Source organism: Arvicanthis niloticus, chromosome 15 (assembly GCF_011762505.2).
Source record: "Arvicanthis niloticus isolate mArvNil1 chromosome 15, mArvNil1.pat.X, whole genome shotgun sequence".
Classification (NCBI taxonomy): Eukaryota; Metazoa; Chordata; class Mammalia; order Rodentia; family Muridae; genus Arvicanthis; species Arvicanthis niloticus.
In genome coordinates, this window is record NC_047672.1 from 22,907,476 (window position 1) to 22,924,196 (window position 16,721).

At 39.7% G+C, this 16,721-nt stretch overlaps 1 protein-coding gene across 5 annotated transcripts in view; it reads right to left on the minus strand.

Annotated features, from left to right (window-relative positions):
- Nucleotides 1-16,721, minus strand: part of Mgam (maltase-glucoamylase) — a 131,583-nt gene that overhangs the window by 84,931 nt on the left and 29,931 nt on the right. For all 5 annotated transcript variants that reach the window (XM_076913481.1, XM_076913480.1, XM_076913482.1 and 2 more), the window contains 12 exons: nucleotides 15,286-15,417; nucleotides 14,961-15,077; nucleotides 13,968-14,081; nucleotides 13,060-13,144; nucleotides 11,672-11,789; nucleotides 9,957-10,128; nucleotides 8,678-8,794; nucleotides 7,207-7,361; nucleotides 5,950-6,034; nucleotides 5,171-5,227; nucleotides 4,545-4,669; nucleotides 1,617-1,705 (listed from right to left, as the gene is read on the minus strand). In XM_076913481.1, coding sequence (XP_076769596.1) covers nucleotides 1,617-1,705; nucleotides 4,545-4,669; nucleotides 5,171-5,227; nucleotides 5,950-6,034; nucleotides 7,207-7,361; nucleotides 8,678-8,794; nucleotides 9,957-10,128; nucleotides 11,672-11,789; nucleotides 13,060-13,144; nucleotides 13,968-14,081; nucleotides 14,961-15,077; nucleotides 15,286-15,417 — 1,366 coding nt within the window. The remainder of the gene's footprint in view (nucleotides 1-1,616; nucleotides 1,706-4,544; nucleotides 4,670-5,170; nucleotides 5,228-5,949; nucleotides 6,035-7,206; nucleotides 7,362-8,677; nucleotides 8,795-9,956; nucleotides 10,129-11,671; nucleotides 11,790-13,059; nucleotides 13,145-13,967; nucleotides 14,082-14,960; nucleotides 15,078-15,285; nucleotides 15,418-16,721) is intronic.

Sequence of the window (16,721 nt, forward strand, 5' to 3'; positions counted from 1 at the left end):
TGATTTCTCATCCCTTTCCTGACTGCTGAGCACTTCAGCATGTCTGTGGATAACACTTCTTTCCTCTTGCATCCACCAGACACTTTGGCTGCTTCTGCATCTTTGCTGGATGATGTCACAGTGAATATGAGGAGCCAAGTATCTGTGACACATCATTTTCATTTCTTTGGGATGGTACATATGTAAACATAGGACTTTTTGCTATGTAGTAGTTGTGTTTTCAACATGTGAAGAAGTGTCTACTCTGCTCCATAATGGCTATGTAAATCTATTTTATGATTTGATGCCTTTGTTCATGTCATATTTAAAATCACAACACTATGCCCAATATCAAAATAGTTTTCTCCTGTGTTTCTTCCTAAGAGTTTTATGTTAAGTCCATTGACCATTTTTTCACAACACCTAAATTGGTGAAACGACAAACATATTTATCAGAAGATGAGTGGTTAAAAGAATTGCAGTGTGCATACACAATGGAATATTCTTTAATAGTAAAGCCCTGCACTTCGACAACAGAAGTGAATCTGGATCATATTATACAGATATAAATAAGTGAGACAATAAAGAGAAAGCAATGCATGGTCTCAGTTTTAAAAAGAGCTAAATAATTGAACTGATATAGGAGACAGAACAGTATGTTTTTCAGGGGCAGGTAGAATGGTAAATTAAGAAAACCTGTTCAAAGACCATGAACCATAATAAGAACAAATTTCAGAGATCCAGCATTGCCTTTAGTGGTAATGGCATCAGTGAACATTATGGTAACCAGTGCACAATGCCTGTATGTGCAGAGTCTGTGAGGCTGTATATTGTCTTTTCCTTAATACTATAACTAAGAAAAGATCCTTTGCAGTGCTCCCATGACAGTGATCTTACTGGACTCTTCCCAGTGAGTGTCATGAGAATTGCTAGTGCATTGGAGACAAGGGAGAGAGAGAGAGAGAGAGAGAGAGAGAGAGAGAGAGAGAGACAGAGACAGAGACAGAGACAGAGACAGAGACAGAGACAGAGAGGGAAGGAGGGAGGGAGGGAGAGAGAGACAGAGAGAGACAGAGAGGGAGGGAAGGAGGGAGGGAGAGAGAGACAGAGAGACAGAGACAGAGAGGGAGGAAAGGAAGGAGGAGAGAGAGAGAGAGAGAGAGAGAGAGAGAGAGAGAGAGAGAGAGAGAGAGAGAACATATTAATGGTAAGTGCTCATACTCAGGAATGTATGTGCTGTGCTTGCTACCTCCCCAACATGGATATGCTTTTCATATCATCATAGTCCCTGCCCCAAGGACTTAGGTAAAAGATATTTACAGTGCAGGTGAGTTACAGGAACAGTCACATAAATCTCTTTTGTAAAAATGAAGTGAGAGACTGTTAAACATTACTGACAGAGAATTCAGAAAGAGGGACACAGAGAAACAAGAGACAAAGACAGAAAGATGCCCTTTCACTGTCTATGGTTCATCCATCATGGCTTCTGGCCAGTACAACCAGAAGCAAATGTTTTCTCTGGGATGCTACTGCTAGGATGCCTGGTGAGATATCACCCACAGCTGAATGATCAGCAGGAGTAAAGGGACAAAGTCTGGTGAAGATCTGCACTGGCCACATCCTCTCAAGACACTCACCCTTCGACTGCCCATCATCCCAGAACAGCTCTCCTTTTGCTTCTTTGTTCTCATCCAGAGCAATGATAAGACCAAGAGGATTCTTCCGGCTGTGGGGAGCAGATTCACACAAGACACAATCCTTAGCACCCAAAAGATTTTGACAAACATTTGCATTTGTTTCTATTGGGAAAAGTTACTACTAGCAGCTGCTGTTGTTTTCCTTCCAATACAAAGACAAGATTGACAGGTACTTCTCTCTCTAGTATCAATAGTTCACATGGGATGGAAACACCTAAAGCATAGCCATAAATACATATAAAGGAGGCAGGAATATGAGATCAGAATCAATAGGTACAATAAAAAAAATTGTGGCTGAAAATATTATTTAGAAGACAGTATCAGAAGAGGAAGAAATCCTACACAATAATGCTATGGCTGGGTATTTACATTTCATGATCAAGGAGAAGTGTCAATTGCTATGAAGAAGACACACTTTTTCCCCATAAGACAGCTTTTCTGATCAACCAAAATTATACATTAGGATCATATATAGAATGGCCATTTCCCTTATTTAATTACTTATTATTTTGTCTTGTGAGACAAACCTAGATCACCAGGAGTTTGAAAGTAATGGCAAGCACTCTGCCAGAGAGTTGGAGATAGCATCTGACTCTAGCCTTTGAGAAAGCAGTTGGAAGTGGGTAAGGATGTAGCTCCAGTGAAAATGCATTTCTCAAATATACGTAGACTTTTGCAAAGCATAATGGGTGAGAAACTGAAATGTATCAAGACGGATGACTGCTGGGGGACTAGAGTAGCATGTTCTGCCAGGGATGGCCTGTGTTCTGAAAGGACTCCAGGAAAACTGCTGCTCAAGGCATTGTGAAACTATGCTCTGTTGCTTCTAAACACTCTACCCTTGCAGCCGAGATGTCAAGCCAGGTCCACGTTTATATTTTAGGAGGGGAAAATTCAGTAGCAATGTGCAAAACAGCCTGGTATTAACACAATTTGGAAAAAAGAAAAGAAAACATAAGTCTTTGTATTTATTTTCACAAAAAGCCAATCATTTGAAGTTTTAGAATAATAAATGTAGTTCAATGGAAAACATTGGTTTCCAGAATTCTAAGAATTCTCAGCATATTAAAATCAAATAATGTGCACATCTTCAACATGAGTTGAGGACCTCAGTCCAGCCAGTGTATGTTCTTTGGTTGGTTGCTCAGTCTCTACAAGCCCCTAAGGGTCCAGACTAGTTGACTCTGATGGTTTTCCTGTGGAGTTCTTATTCCCTTCAAGGCCCTCAATCCTTTCTCTAATTCTTCCATCAGAGTCCCCAAGCTCTGTTCAGTGTTAGGCTGAGTGTCTCCCCAAGTGTTTCAGTCTGCTGCTGGGTGGATCCTCTCAAGAGGATGGTTATGCTAGGTTCCCATCTGGAAGCATAACAGCGGATCATTAATAGTGTCAGGGATTGGTGCTTGTCCATTGGATGAGTCTAAAGTTAGGCAGGCTATTGGTCGGCCATGCCCTCAGTCTCTGCTCCATCTTTGTCCCTGTATGTCTTGTAGCATTTGGGCATCTCAGTTTTCATGTGAGTCTCCCAACAACTGGAACAGAGACTATCTCTAAAGCTGTTGCCTGTCTATGGGATCTGCTCCCCAAACTGGGCTGCCTTGCCTGGCCTCGGTGGGAGAAGATGAGCCTAGCAGAGATTCAACATGCCAGGGTGGGAGGATACCTGGGGGAGAAGGGAGGGGTGCCCTTTCAGAAGAAGGAGAAGAGGCATGGGGAAGGAATTCTGTGACATCTATGTCATAGATGTCACAGACCAGGAAGGAAGGCAGATCAGAATTTAAAATGAATAAATAAATAAATTGATGAAAAATAAATTAAATCAAATAAGGGAATAGTTTCAGAGACACATGACAGAAACATGCAGCTCTTCAGCGGAGTGCAGATGGAGTCTACAACTGGAGTCAATGATGAGTAGAAATCTTTAATATGTGTCAGTGTATATTATATTATCATATAATTTTTAAAGTTATTAAATTTTAAATATATTTTGATAATATTCTTTTCCTCCCACAAGTCCTTGCAGATTTTCCCCCAACACTGACCCAACTTTAAGTTCTTTCTCAAAAAAGCAAACAAATGCCCAATACAAAAAAAAGCAAAAGCAAAATATAATAAATAAAAGAAAATAAAACCACACTCAAACAGAAAAAATAAATACCACACTGGAAAAGCACATACAAAAAACCCAAACAAACAAACAATAACAGCAACAAAAATGAAAACTGGAATCCATCATATGTCTGTCAGCTACTCCTGAAAATAAGGCCTCTTCTGGAGTTGTTGATATACCCAGTGTCATTCTATTGGACAAAACTGAGTTTCCCTCTCCCAGCAAGTATAAGTGACACTTCAGTTGTTAACCTTTGCCCTAGCACCTGGACTTTCATTTGTCACAGGAAGGAAAGAGCTAGGTGGAAGGACTGGAAAGGAAGCTAAAAGTTATAAAAAGCTGAACAGTGGATCCAAAATCTAGACATGTGAATTCGTGGGCCAAGAGCAGAGAACCACCAACAGACACGTGGGTGAAGGCAGGTAGGTGATCATCTAACCAGGTTTGCCCAGAGTGGAGTCTTCCGAAGACATGAGACTTTCAATGCCAATGCTGAACGCACCTTTGGAAACCAAGACTGAGCATCCTGCCTGTCAATGTGTTCTGACGCAGGCAGAGAGGTTGGGGAGGGATAGAGTAAAAACCCTCAAAAACCAATGAGGGTACAGCTCTAGGTCATAAGCTTCTAGATAAAAGTCAAGTAAGGTCCAAAAAGACACACTTCACTCCAGCACCCTTCAAACCCGCAGTCTGGAGCATACTGTCCCAGAAATACTGTCCTTTGTCAGCCCTGTGCCCTCTTAAACAATCCCGTGCTGTACCTGACTTCTGTGGTTGTGGCTGGCTGTTGTGTGGGGAAGATGTAGCCCCCTCGAAGGTGAAGTCCAATCTTGTCTTCAGGAAGTTCCATCTCAATGCTTTGCTTTCTCCATGCCAATTGCTCTCCCTGAGGCAGGCAGATAAATCAAACACATTGGCTTCATAGTGTGTGGACCTCTGTCATGCTGAGCTTCCTGCAGTGCTATCTCCTTCTACTTCTACTTCTGAGGGATTTAGCAGAATTACTTTCTACCCAGACAAACAAATGAAAGGAAGGCTAAAATGTAGGTCAGCTCAGGGGTTGTAAAACAGTTTTGCCATGCTGAGCCTGTTGAATGTATGTTATGAGAACTGATACTTCTGAGCTAATCCTCTGATTTCTGGTCAAGCTCAAATCGTCCATGAGGCTCTCTAATGCTTGCTCACGAGAAGCACTTTGAGTCTTTATACTCTTGCTGAGTGAAGTGTTAAGGTGATAGATTCCTCCAGAGCTGTGCTGTGAACTTACAGAAAACACTGCAAAGGTACTCGTCCATGCATGAATGGTGGGACCTTAGCTCTAGAGAGTCACCCTCTCTATGCAGCTGCAGCTGCAGTCTTGAGTTTAAGAACAGTTCCAGCTACTTACGGTCTCATAGTCGTACCAGGTGGCATTAGGTACATATGCTTTCACTTTCTCTGCACCCTAAAATTAAATTTAAAAAAAAAAATTATTCTCACAATGCAGCCTCTGATGACATAAGGATGTTTTAGAATCAGGCAGGGACTTCCCAGCCATATTCGGAGAACATATAGCCTCCCCCCCCCTGTTGTTGAACTATTCCATTTTTTCTAGTACAGATAAGAGTCTGGATCAAGTGGGGCACAAATGGGATGGATTATAATTAGAAACAACAAAAATGATGATGATGATGAAATGTACTGTGGGGACAATTCCAGCTTTCTGTGAATTGCCTCATTTAATCCTCTCTGTGCCTCATTTGTTAGATGCAGTTATAATTCCTGCCTTTGAATTTGAGAAGCCTGCATTCCCACCTAGCTGGCAAAGAGCATCTACTCTGAAAACTTTGACTTCAGAGTGAGTGTTGGCCTCTGCTTCGTCGTGGCTCCTCATCTCAGAGCCATAATAGTTATAACGACCTGACGAGTTACAAGCTCATTCCCAAATCAAAGTCACCAGTAGGTGCTTTTACACTGATTGAGAACTTGTGTAGAAAAGGGGTCCTTTAAAAAAATAATAATGTATATCAGATATGCTACTACAAAATGCTCCTGGATAATCTTCTCCATTGACCCAACTAACCAGATATCAGCAGTGAGTTTGTAATAGAGGGTAGAGGTGATTTGAGAGGTAACAAGTGGGAACAGAGGCAGAGGGTGCCTGCCTGCCTCCATGAGAATGCTTGCCTGATCCAGAACAGGAGTGATGAGGAGACCTGGTCCCCACAGAAATTGTCGGTCTATGCCCCAAGTATTGCTGTCTTCATAGAACCTAGATATCAAAGAGATAGGTCACAGAGAGATAGATCAGTGCTCCTGAAATCTCCCCACAGTCTAACCAAAGCATATAGGCTACCTGGAAAACACCCACAATCATCACTGTATGATACCCACTCTGCTCTACCTCCCTCCACCCCATGAAGATCTCTGTCCACAGCCCGTACACCTTCCTGCTCTTCCCTAGGTGACACAGAAGTTCCTATTCCAGTATCTATTCTAGGCAGATCCCAGCCTTCAATATTGTTTTCTGTATCTCCCATTGAAATCTAAGTAAGATAACCCACAAATTTTATGACCAGCTTACTGTCTAAAACAAGATCTGGGATTGGAGCTAGCAGCTCAATGCCAGCATTCCCAGATATGTGAATGTCAGAATGGTCACAGTTTCAAGTCCTGCCTGAGCTCCAGAGAAAGTTATAGGCCCACCTAAGAGATTTAACAGATGCTGTCTCAAAACTAAAGGTGTTAAACAGGATTGGCATATAGATAGCTCAGTGGCAGAGTACTTGTGGACTATGTGCAAGGCTCAAAGCTCACTTCTCGATTTTATCTCCTCCCACAAGCACAGCAAAAGTAAAGAACTGCATCAGACCAAAAAAAAAATTGCCAGAATATACACAATTTTAAATTTTCTATTTTAAAATGTCTGCTTTTAAACAAGGGATTCCAGGAGGTTAAAATTTTACCCCAGAAGTGATCATGAGTGTGTGTACATGTCTAAGGCTTGCATCTACAACACTTACAACACTTTAGCATTATTTTGAAAAGGAAAGGTTCCCAAGAAACTGCCTGCTGGGTTAAATCAGAGATTCCAACTGGTTAGCTAATAAGAATAATGGAATTCTCAGGATCATTTTTGAGATTTTTGCTTACAAATTGCTCTTATTCCTAGAGACTCAACAGAATCCTAGCATCACAGGACGTATACATAGTACAAAGCCTCGTTTTAAGATTTTTCAAGTTCAACTAAAAAGAGTTGGGAGGGGTGGGAAAGTGGTAGATTTCTTGGTCAGTATATGCAAAGCACTGAGCCTGATCTACAGTGCACGCACGCGCACACACACACACACCTGACTACCTGGCTTGGGTGGTTTTATATTTTACTCTGATATTCTGGCACAGTCAACAACCCCCAGTTTGCATTAACAGAATGTTAGAACTTACTCATGTAGAAGAGGCCTAGCTACAGTGTCTCCCCGGCTGTGTGCTCTGTAGAAAAGAGTGTAGAGGTAAGGCAGCAGGGTGTAGCGGATGTTAAGGTAGTGCCTAGATGAATTCAACAGCAAGGAGTCAGCTCCAAAAGAAGCAGGATCCTGGTCCTAAAAAACAGAAGAGTTTGCAGTTGTGGACTGGCTATGGGAAAGCAATCTACACCAAGAATGATTTCAGGGAACATGCAGCATGACCCAGAGTTTCATGCAGCATGATCTGGGGCCTTGGTTTCCCTCTGTCTCTGAGTGACACAGCTGAAGAACTGAACCATGACACTGAATAAGCTGTCATTGCAACTTACAGCTCACACTGTCTCGCTCACGCTTTAGAACTGACCAGTTAAGAGGCATAATTAACTATTTAATTAAGCCTAAGTTAAATAATTTTGAAATGTTTCTCCATCTTCATTCTCATTACAAAAACATGCAATGTAGGAAGACTACAAAAAGGTTTTATAAACACTTAAAGTCTCAGCATTTCCATTTTTATTTTTAGCTTTGTGAGATTCCCATTTTTGTTTTAATGATGTGATAGCCCCTGTCACCTTCCTAGCATCTGACTGACCTTCTATTCTGTGACACTTCCCTCCAGCTGCCTTGTAAAGGGTAAGATTTGTGCCAGCTGCTGACTCAGCAGCTAATTATTTTAAATATCAAATATTAAATATTAATTAAATGTTTATTTAATTAAATTACTCTAAATATTTGATTAATGAAATATTAAATATTAATTAAATGGCTATTTAATTAAATTATTCTCCACAGCCAGGTATTTATCTGTATTTCTCATTTATGAATTTTTAAAACAAGTTTGCTAGGTAGCATAGGCTAGTCTTGAACTCCTAATCCTCCTGCCACTACCTCCCTAATAGCTAGGATTAGACATCTGTGTCACTGCATCCAGGCTCAATTATGAACTCTTACCCCTTTGCTTAAAAATTGACTGTTTGTTTGTTTTAGTTTGGTTTGGTTTTTGGTTTTTCAAGACAGGGTTTCTTTGTATAGCCCTAGCTGTCCTGGAACTCTCATTGCAGCTCAGGCTGGCCTAGAATCCAGAGATCCATCTGCCTCTACCTTCCAAGTGCTGGGCCACCTTCACCCAGCACAAGGTTGACTCTTAACATCATTATTTAAATGTATGTCTCCAGATTCTAGACCCAAGAAAGCCATTCACACAAAATGACCAACCAGTAACTATATTTTTTTTAAAAAAATAAACTTGCCTCAATGACAGCAATATGTGAGAGACTGGGACATTGGGACATTCCATCATCAACAAGTCCTCATTCATGGCAAGTGGGTCCCAAATCAGCATACATACAGTATATTATAAAGCTGGCTCAACAGAGTTCATGGTGACAATACAAACATCCAGTTGTAATGCACACCCAATGTACTTTGATTGTACTTCCCAGCTGACTTACTTTGTAGCCTTGGCCATTATGATTCCGGGAAAATGGATAAAATGCCCCCAGCTGCATCCAGCGTCTGCAGAGCTCCTCATAGGTGTCCTGGGCAAAGCCACATATATCGGCCCCTACCTATAATGACACATGGACAGCATGTTTAGGACATGCCCACCCCTCCTGTTGCTTTCTACAGGGACTTCTTAACGGAACTCTGTTAAAGCTTTTACCCAGAAGGCTGATGTGATGTGTCCAGAATCGGCATTTAGCCCCTGTCCACATCACTGTTAGATGACTCCTTTCCTCTGTGGTGTCCCATCTTATTAAACAAGTGGAACGCTGTAACTTTCTATAGACAGTTGTTGCTAATACCAATAATATTATTGGACCACACCCTTCTCTGAAGCCGAACTCTGATCACGTCACTCACTTCACTGAACTCTCCACAGCTTCCTTGCTATCCCTTCTATCGTTGCAATCTACCCTTGCAGATAGCCTCCTGCTCCAGGTTTCCACTCTGACCTTAGAGGCACATCTACCATCCCCTTTAAGTTCTTTTTGCTTGAGATTATTTTATGCTCTTAAAATGAGCTTCTCCCTGGATCCCCTGGTACCACTTAACCATCTTTTCTATGGAGTCTTTTGACCTCCTCCTCTGACTCACTCTGTCCCTTATAATCATATCAAATTAATAAATATTCTTCTCAGAATCTCTCATAACGCTTAATATGTGCCTTCCTTTGGGTTTTTATTCTAGGCTTGCCATAAGAATCTGTTTGCATGTGTACCTCTGTATTCTGTTCTTGTGTGCCACCCATATTTTATTTAGCATCTTGCACACAGTAAGTACTCATAAATGTATCTGATGAATTTGACTAAGCACTCCAAAACCTATCTATGCTGTGGGATTGTTTGTTCATCTGCAAACTAGTTACATAGTTGTGTTCCGTGTATGTATAGATCTGATTAGTTACATAAATGTGTTTCATGTATGCATGCATCTAATTAGTTACATAGGTGTGTTCCATGTATACATGCATCTGGTTTAGACTAAAGAACTCGTGCACTTTTTGTGTGTCAGACACTTAAGAAGAACATTTCAGGAGCTATCAGGATTGCACTTTCTATTTGCATCGGGCAGCTCAGACAATGAGGTTATGGTATCAGAGCCACAGTGATGGTGATGAAGAATGACGTTAAAGCCCTAGGCCATGACAGGATTTATAGTATAAAAACTTGTCAGAAGGAAGCTGCATCGGGACTGAGATTCATAAGAGAGCTTGGGAAAGAGACTCACCATTGGAATACCGAAGAGGTTGAACTCGAGCATGCCTGGGATGGACCACTGAAGGTCATTCCAGGTGGCAGTGTTATCTCCTAACCAGTGGGCTGCAAATTTGCCAGAACCAGCAAAGGTAGAACGTGTTAGGATGAAGCTTCTCTTTTCTGGGAACAGGGTCTTCACGGCTCTGGGAAGGGATGGATTTAGGGGTCAGTGGGAGCTCAGCTGGTAGAACAACAATAGCGAGAATAGTAAAAGACAAGCATCTCACATCCTCCATCCCTCTCTTAAATTGTTAGAGGAAATGTTAGAAGAAAGTACCGTGGCATGGATTTGTGATTTCTTTAGCTTTGCTTTAGACAGGCCATTAGACTCATAATTTTCTACAACTTCAAAAGCAGCCTTGAAAGAATTGAGAACTAGAGGTATATGAATTTCATAAAACAAAAGAGAAATGTGACCTAAGTAAAAAAAAAAAAAAAATACATTATTCTATCACAAGACCAAATAAACAAAACAAAAGTGGGCTTATTAACATTTCATACAATAGAAGTCTGTGGGTCTAACCTAAAACCTCAATGCCCATGGACATCTACAAGATACTTAACCCTCTGTATCCTTTACTTTACAATATGTAGAAAGACAACGTACATAGAGAGAAAAGCCTAAATGATGCTTACAGTATTTTGGATACTTGTCCTTGGATACATTTTTTAATAGTTTTCTTCTGATTTTCTTTTCATTCATTTACTCATTTGTTATCTCATTTTTTTATGTATTGTGCAAATACATGTTGGATTTCTTATTCTCTACATGCCAGTTTTTTCATCAGTAATGTAGGAGGAGCTAAGATGGGAGGAGTGAAGAGAGGAAGAGAAGGAGTAAGAGAGGAAGAGGAGGAGCTAAGGGAGAGACAGAGACGAGAGAGGGGGACATGGAGACTGATGTTCATTTGTCTGTAGCAGTCAAAGGTAGTTGGTATATCTAGGCTGGATATTGGGTTACACCTATGATTGTAAGGGCATCTTGTTATTGATCATTACTAAATATATAAAGCCTTTGGATAATCTAAGCATTAGAGTCTCGTTTGTACTGAGCCCGCATGGTTGATGGAATGGTCTGGGCAATGCCCAGCCTTGCAGAGACAGTGTGGAAGATTGGCAGAGGCATCTCCCATGCTGGCATCTCGTAGGTGGCAGGGCTGGTGTTTCTGGCTTGCCGTTTCTAGCTGCTGCGCGCATGTGCTTTCTGGTCACACAACATGGCAGCTGAGCTAGGCAGAAATGCGGCAGCTTAGATAGTCAGCTTTGCTGGCAGCTGTTTTTTAAATAATTACTACAAAAAGTAATGATAAGCATATTTTTAATATTTGTATCAGCTTTGTGTTTGTGTGTGTGTGTGTGTGTGTGTGTGTGTGTGTGTGTGCCTGTGTACATTGGATATATGCACATTATATGCAGGAGCCAGAGGGAACCAGAAGAGTGAATCTGATTCCATGAAACTGGACTTAACGGGCAGTTGTGAGCCACCCAATGTGGGTGCTGGAAAACAAATAAATGTCCTCTAGGAGACATGTTTTAACTGCTGAGCCATCTGTTCAAGATTGCCATGCCATCCTGCCCCGGTTTATCTTTCATTTAGACTTTTAATAAATACTATATAAGAGTCACCAAGCCTCTAACAGATCCATAATTTTATCACATATGAGTTTATAATAATAATGGACTCACTCTGCTGTCGCAATGGTCATGGAGTAGCCGTACAGATTGTGAACATCATACTGCTTCCCCCAGTGCTGAACTGCATCCATGCAGAGAGTCTTAGAGAACAAGTACCCATCCAGGACCTCTGCAACAACAACAATGAATATCCAGTCAGGGAAACCTTACATGCCAATTTCTTACTTCTTAATTACAGTACAACCTGCAAAGATGGCTGCACTGGGCAGGCCTTCATTGTGTGTTATCATCATCAACATGCTGATAACATGATGATAACAACATGTTCTTATCATCAGGAGATCATCTAATTGATGTAATTTTCTGATACAAAAATACATTGTGTCATTCACACACCTCTGGTTCTCAGACACAGAGAAGATAATCTAATTCAACTAGAATTTACATCGGACTTCTTTTTTCAGATGTGACTCAAAACATGAAGCATTAGGTGAAAATGTAATTTAATGTCTGACTCCTTTTGCCCTTAATCATATATTGCATAGAGAGATTGCTAGTCTTAGTCTCATTCTTAGATTCTCTGTTCCTTTTGTATCACTGTGGCTCCCACAGAAATGGACTGTGTGTTCTATTTATTAAAATAGCTTCTTAATAATTTATTTACTTATGATCTACTTTTAGAAATCCATTCTATGTGATAATGCTAAATTAATACTTCTAAAAACCAGTTGGCAATCCTAAAGCCCCTAACAAAACTATAAATAGCGTCTATCACTGAAAGTATTAAGTGAGAACTGTTTGGCCTTCCATCTCTTCAAAATTTGATTCTCACCTACATCTGCCTCAAGCTCCTAGTTTGTCATCAGACTGAAATGACCATGGCTATTGTAGTCCTTGAAGTTTTGTTCCATTCTTGATGAAAACACAATTTTCTTCCTGGCTCTGTGTCTTTCTTCAAACTACAATTAATCCTATAGTTCCACATTCATACCCTCAGAGGTCTGACTTCAGTTGACTATATAGCTCATGCCTATCCTTCAAGCTCTGAACAGCACCAGAAGTATCCCTCACCTAAAGATCAAAGCTATCCTCCTAGTATCTCTTGTAAGCTCTGGCCTATGAGGTTCATCTTGACAATGGCACTAACTACGACTAGCCTCTGGAATCAGCATTGTATTTGCTTTGCACTTTTCCCTACAGTGCCCTAGACTGGGCATAGAAGTACTAGATTACCTGTTGAGAATGTATGCCTCTTCAGAGAACCATAGCTAGTATATTGAGACTCTTTCCTAGTTTTCTATATATAGCACCCATATTTTCCTTTCACCGTAAACATTATGTTCAAACTCCCTTGCCCAATGGTTCAAGTCTATCCTTTTAAATCTAAAATATCACACACACACTGTGCCATGTCAATCAAGCTGACCACAATGACTTACTTGGTGTGAATGGGGGATAATTCAAGTTGTTTTGGGAACATCCAGAAACTGAACCATCAACGAAGTTGGAGACTTCATTCATATCCTACCAGACAGAGAACAAAAATCTATCAGGCAAAGTAGGATGCCATGTTTTTAATACTAGTGTTATTCTATTTTTCTAATAAATCAGAAAAATTAGTATAGATATTTATTTTTAAGAGTAGCCCCATGGATATGGTAGAAATATATGTTCTTATCTTCTCTACCCACTGAAAATTTTACAGAGTAAGTTCTTAGAATAACTTTGAAAGGATGCATATTTATAATCACTGAAAGTAAACAATTCCCAAATATATTATCAAAAGTTTCAGTTTATTTGCTGTCATATATTTCAACCTATAATATCTATGTGCCTAAATAGAACTGTGAATCTACCTACATATATATATATATATATATATATATATATATATATATATATATATATATGAGTAGGACAGTGTATCCATCTTTGGGTGCTGTAATTTTTATAATATAATTTTTGCTGTTACCTTTTTAGCTGATTGTATTATGTGAATCTTCTACAATTCTTTTATAAATAAAAAAAAATTTCAACTGTAGGCCAAAATTGTATTTAACATTGGTTAATGTTAACATGTGTTACATTCATTTTCATTTGATTTATGAGATATTACTCCTTAACACAGCCAGATGGTACTTTGTGCCTGTGTACTTTGGTTTTGAGTAATCTGTCACCATGTCAAAATTTAAAAAGCCTCAAACTTAAAATAAAGAGTGCAGGTACTTCATGACAATATAAGGAATATGTTATACTTGTCTTTATTTTTTTTATACACTACATGGCTCAAAGACAAAGCCAGAGTTACACACTGTTAATGTCTCTATGAGTAAGTCTTAAAACTCACAATCCAAATTCCATCAAACTCTACTACATTGTGGAAAAGCTCAAATTCTTTTGTCCACCAAACAGCACAGTTGGGACTGGTGTAATCAGGGAACACAGTTGTCCCAGGCCAGACCTGTGAAAGACAAAAAGAGAAAGCATTAATAATAAATTAAATGAATATAGAATAAGCAAAGAACTTTATGTAGGAATTCCTACTGTGATCGTGGAGACAGAGGCAGAAACCACAAATCTCAGCGTAAACTCTCTTAGAGAATCGACCACTCTCAAGGGAAATAAAAAGCCACCTGAGAAAACTACTTTTTAAAATGTCAATTGACTATTTAAATGAATTACTCCAAAGATAAAAACCATTGTTTAGTTTTCTAGTCTTCAACTCTGGTTCACAATACTATGTTGCTTCCTCTACTTTGAAGTCTAAGAATTGAAAATAGAGACGTTATGTATGAAATTAAATTTCATTACAATCTGTAGATTCTAACATTAGTTACATTTCTCTATTCTTTCTCAATCCAATTCCTTCAGACACTATAGTATGGAGGGAGGGCAAGGATATTAAAAGTAAAACAGATGATAACACCTTCATGAATAAGAAGACAACAAAATACTTTTTAAAGTGGTAAGTATATTAATCTTTGACACGAAACTGAGTTGAGTGGTATGGCTTATAATCATTGGATTTTCCTAGTAGAAGGTGACTAGTGCCACTTGCCAAGCAGTGTCAGTGGGGCATTGTGAGGAGGAGTGTAGTGACAAGAGGGAACAGAGTGAGGAGGTAGATACTCTGTGAGTTGCCATTTAATGGGATCTGGCTGAGAAAAGCATGTAAGAACTAAGGTAGATGGTAGGCATTTGTATATAAAAATGCAAAGAAAAATTTATCCTCAGTATGACCAAGTTTTTTGAACATGCACCAAAAAAAAAAAAAACCACATACTTATCCAGATACACTCAAACCCAGCCAGAACCAGAGCCACAGTTTCTCTACTTTTACCTCTCCGATGAGTGCACTGATGCCATCAGAACTATTCACCCAGATTTTCATTGCTGAACCCCTGTCATATGGGCCATAGGGATTGCTTGAGAGAGAGTTGTTGGAAATGGCTGGATCCTAAGAAACAAGATAACATCATGAAAAAAACTTACTTTAAGCTAAAGACTGGACTTCAAAAAAGTCACCAATAAAATAATCACATTTAAATACAACCAGTGAAGGCATTAAAATATTTTTGTTTCTTTGGATGGCAAGGAGGGAAAAGGGCACATGATGGAAAGAATGAACAAACACCTGATTTTGGAGGGAAAAAGGAAACACATACCAAAATGATAACAAGTTTCTGCCCATTATTGTGTAGCTCCTTAACAAACTCTGGGAAGCCTTTGAAATTCACCGGGTCATAAGTGAAGTCCCTCCTCTGGTCCATATAATCAATATCAGCATGCTGAACATCCTGAAAGAATACAGGCACCCATAATTTATCATCTACACATTTCTCCGTTAAAGAAACCAGCAAATTCTGACCTTTACTATTCAAGATAATAGCCAACTGCTGTGCTGGACTCTAAATGCAGTACTGTCAGTCTGTGTTATTCAAATGCACTTTTTCCCAGAGCGGTTTGAGAAATGAATGGCTTTATTGTATCCCTAAGATCAGCCCCACCCCTGCAATCAGATCAACTGCACGACCTATGACAAATCACTGGTGCTATAAAAATAAAACTCACCCTATGCCAAAGATAAAGAGAAGGAGGGGATTTCTCTTCTCCATTCTTCCTTGTTCACTATCCCAATAACTGTTTTTGTTATCACTACTACAATTCATTGGCATTTAGTCTTTCCTAGTTTTATATGAAAATACTGGTACCCAAACAAAGTTTAGACTGTGTCTATGAGCAGGAAGGACATGGAGAGGAAAACAGAACAGGATTATTCTAGAGATTTTTTAAAAATTGTCTCTTTCTATGTCTTCTTGAAACCTAGTTTCCCATTACAGCCTCCACTATATTAGAAATATTCAAAATTCGTCACTCAAAGCACAAACATTTAAGTACAACACGTACTCTGTGCTTTATTGAACTTGTAAGAGTGGACACCCAGATGCAACTCTGAGTTATTTCATCAGTTTCTTTCACACCTTATACCACTGTGCAACAGTACATCCTATTCCTCCATTCCTTAGATTATCCAGGAAGAAAATGTCTGCATGTATTGTAAGAAGAACCATACAGAGCAGAGACCAGCGATGGTGCTAGAGATACGAACTGGCAATCTTGTTCCCTCTGCTATCTACAACTAAATGGACAGGATTTAGAAGTAAGTACAAAAGACACATGATATTCTCATTACTGTGTTGGCTGTGCTTAATTTCCCTTAATTCAGCTCTGCCTCCACTATTTCTGTCTGGCATTCCTTCTCACCCTCAGAAACATAGTCCTGAGGGCTGGAAGACAAGAGAGGCCAGCCAGATCTTTGGCCAAAAGAGAGTTGAGTCACTCACCCAAATCACAACTCTAATTACTGCCTTCCCCTAGTCATCCTGAGAGTTTTCAGTCTCACTTCTTTTGCATTATGTTTCCCACATTTTCTTCCCCAATTCCAAAATGTCTACTGAATTTCGGTTTCAAATACAAAATGATCACAGTATGCCGGAAGGTAAATCCTGTTCACTAACTAACAAACAGCAGCCAAAACACCAGTGTGAAACAAACGCACCTCAACCTTGTCACTTGGTTTTGTAGATCAACTTAATGATAA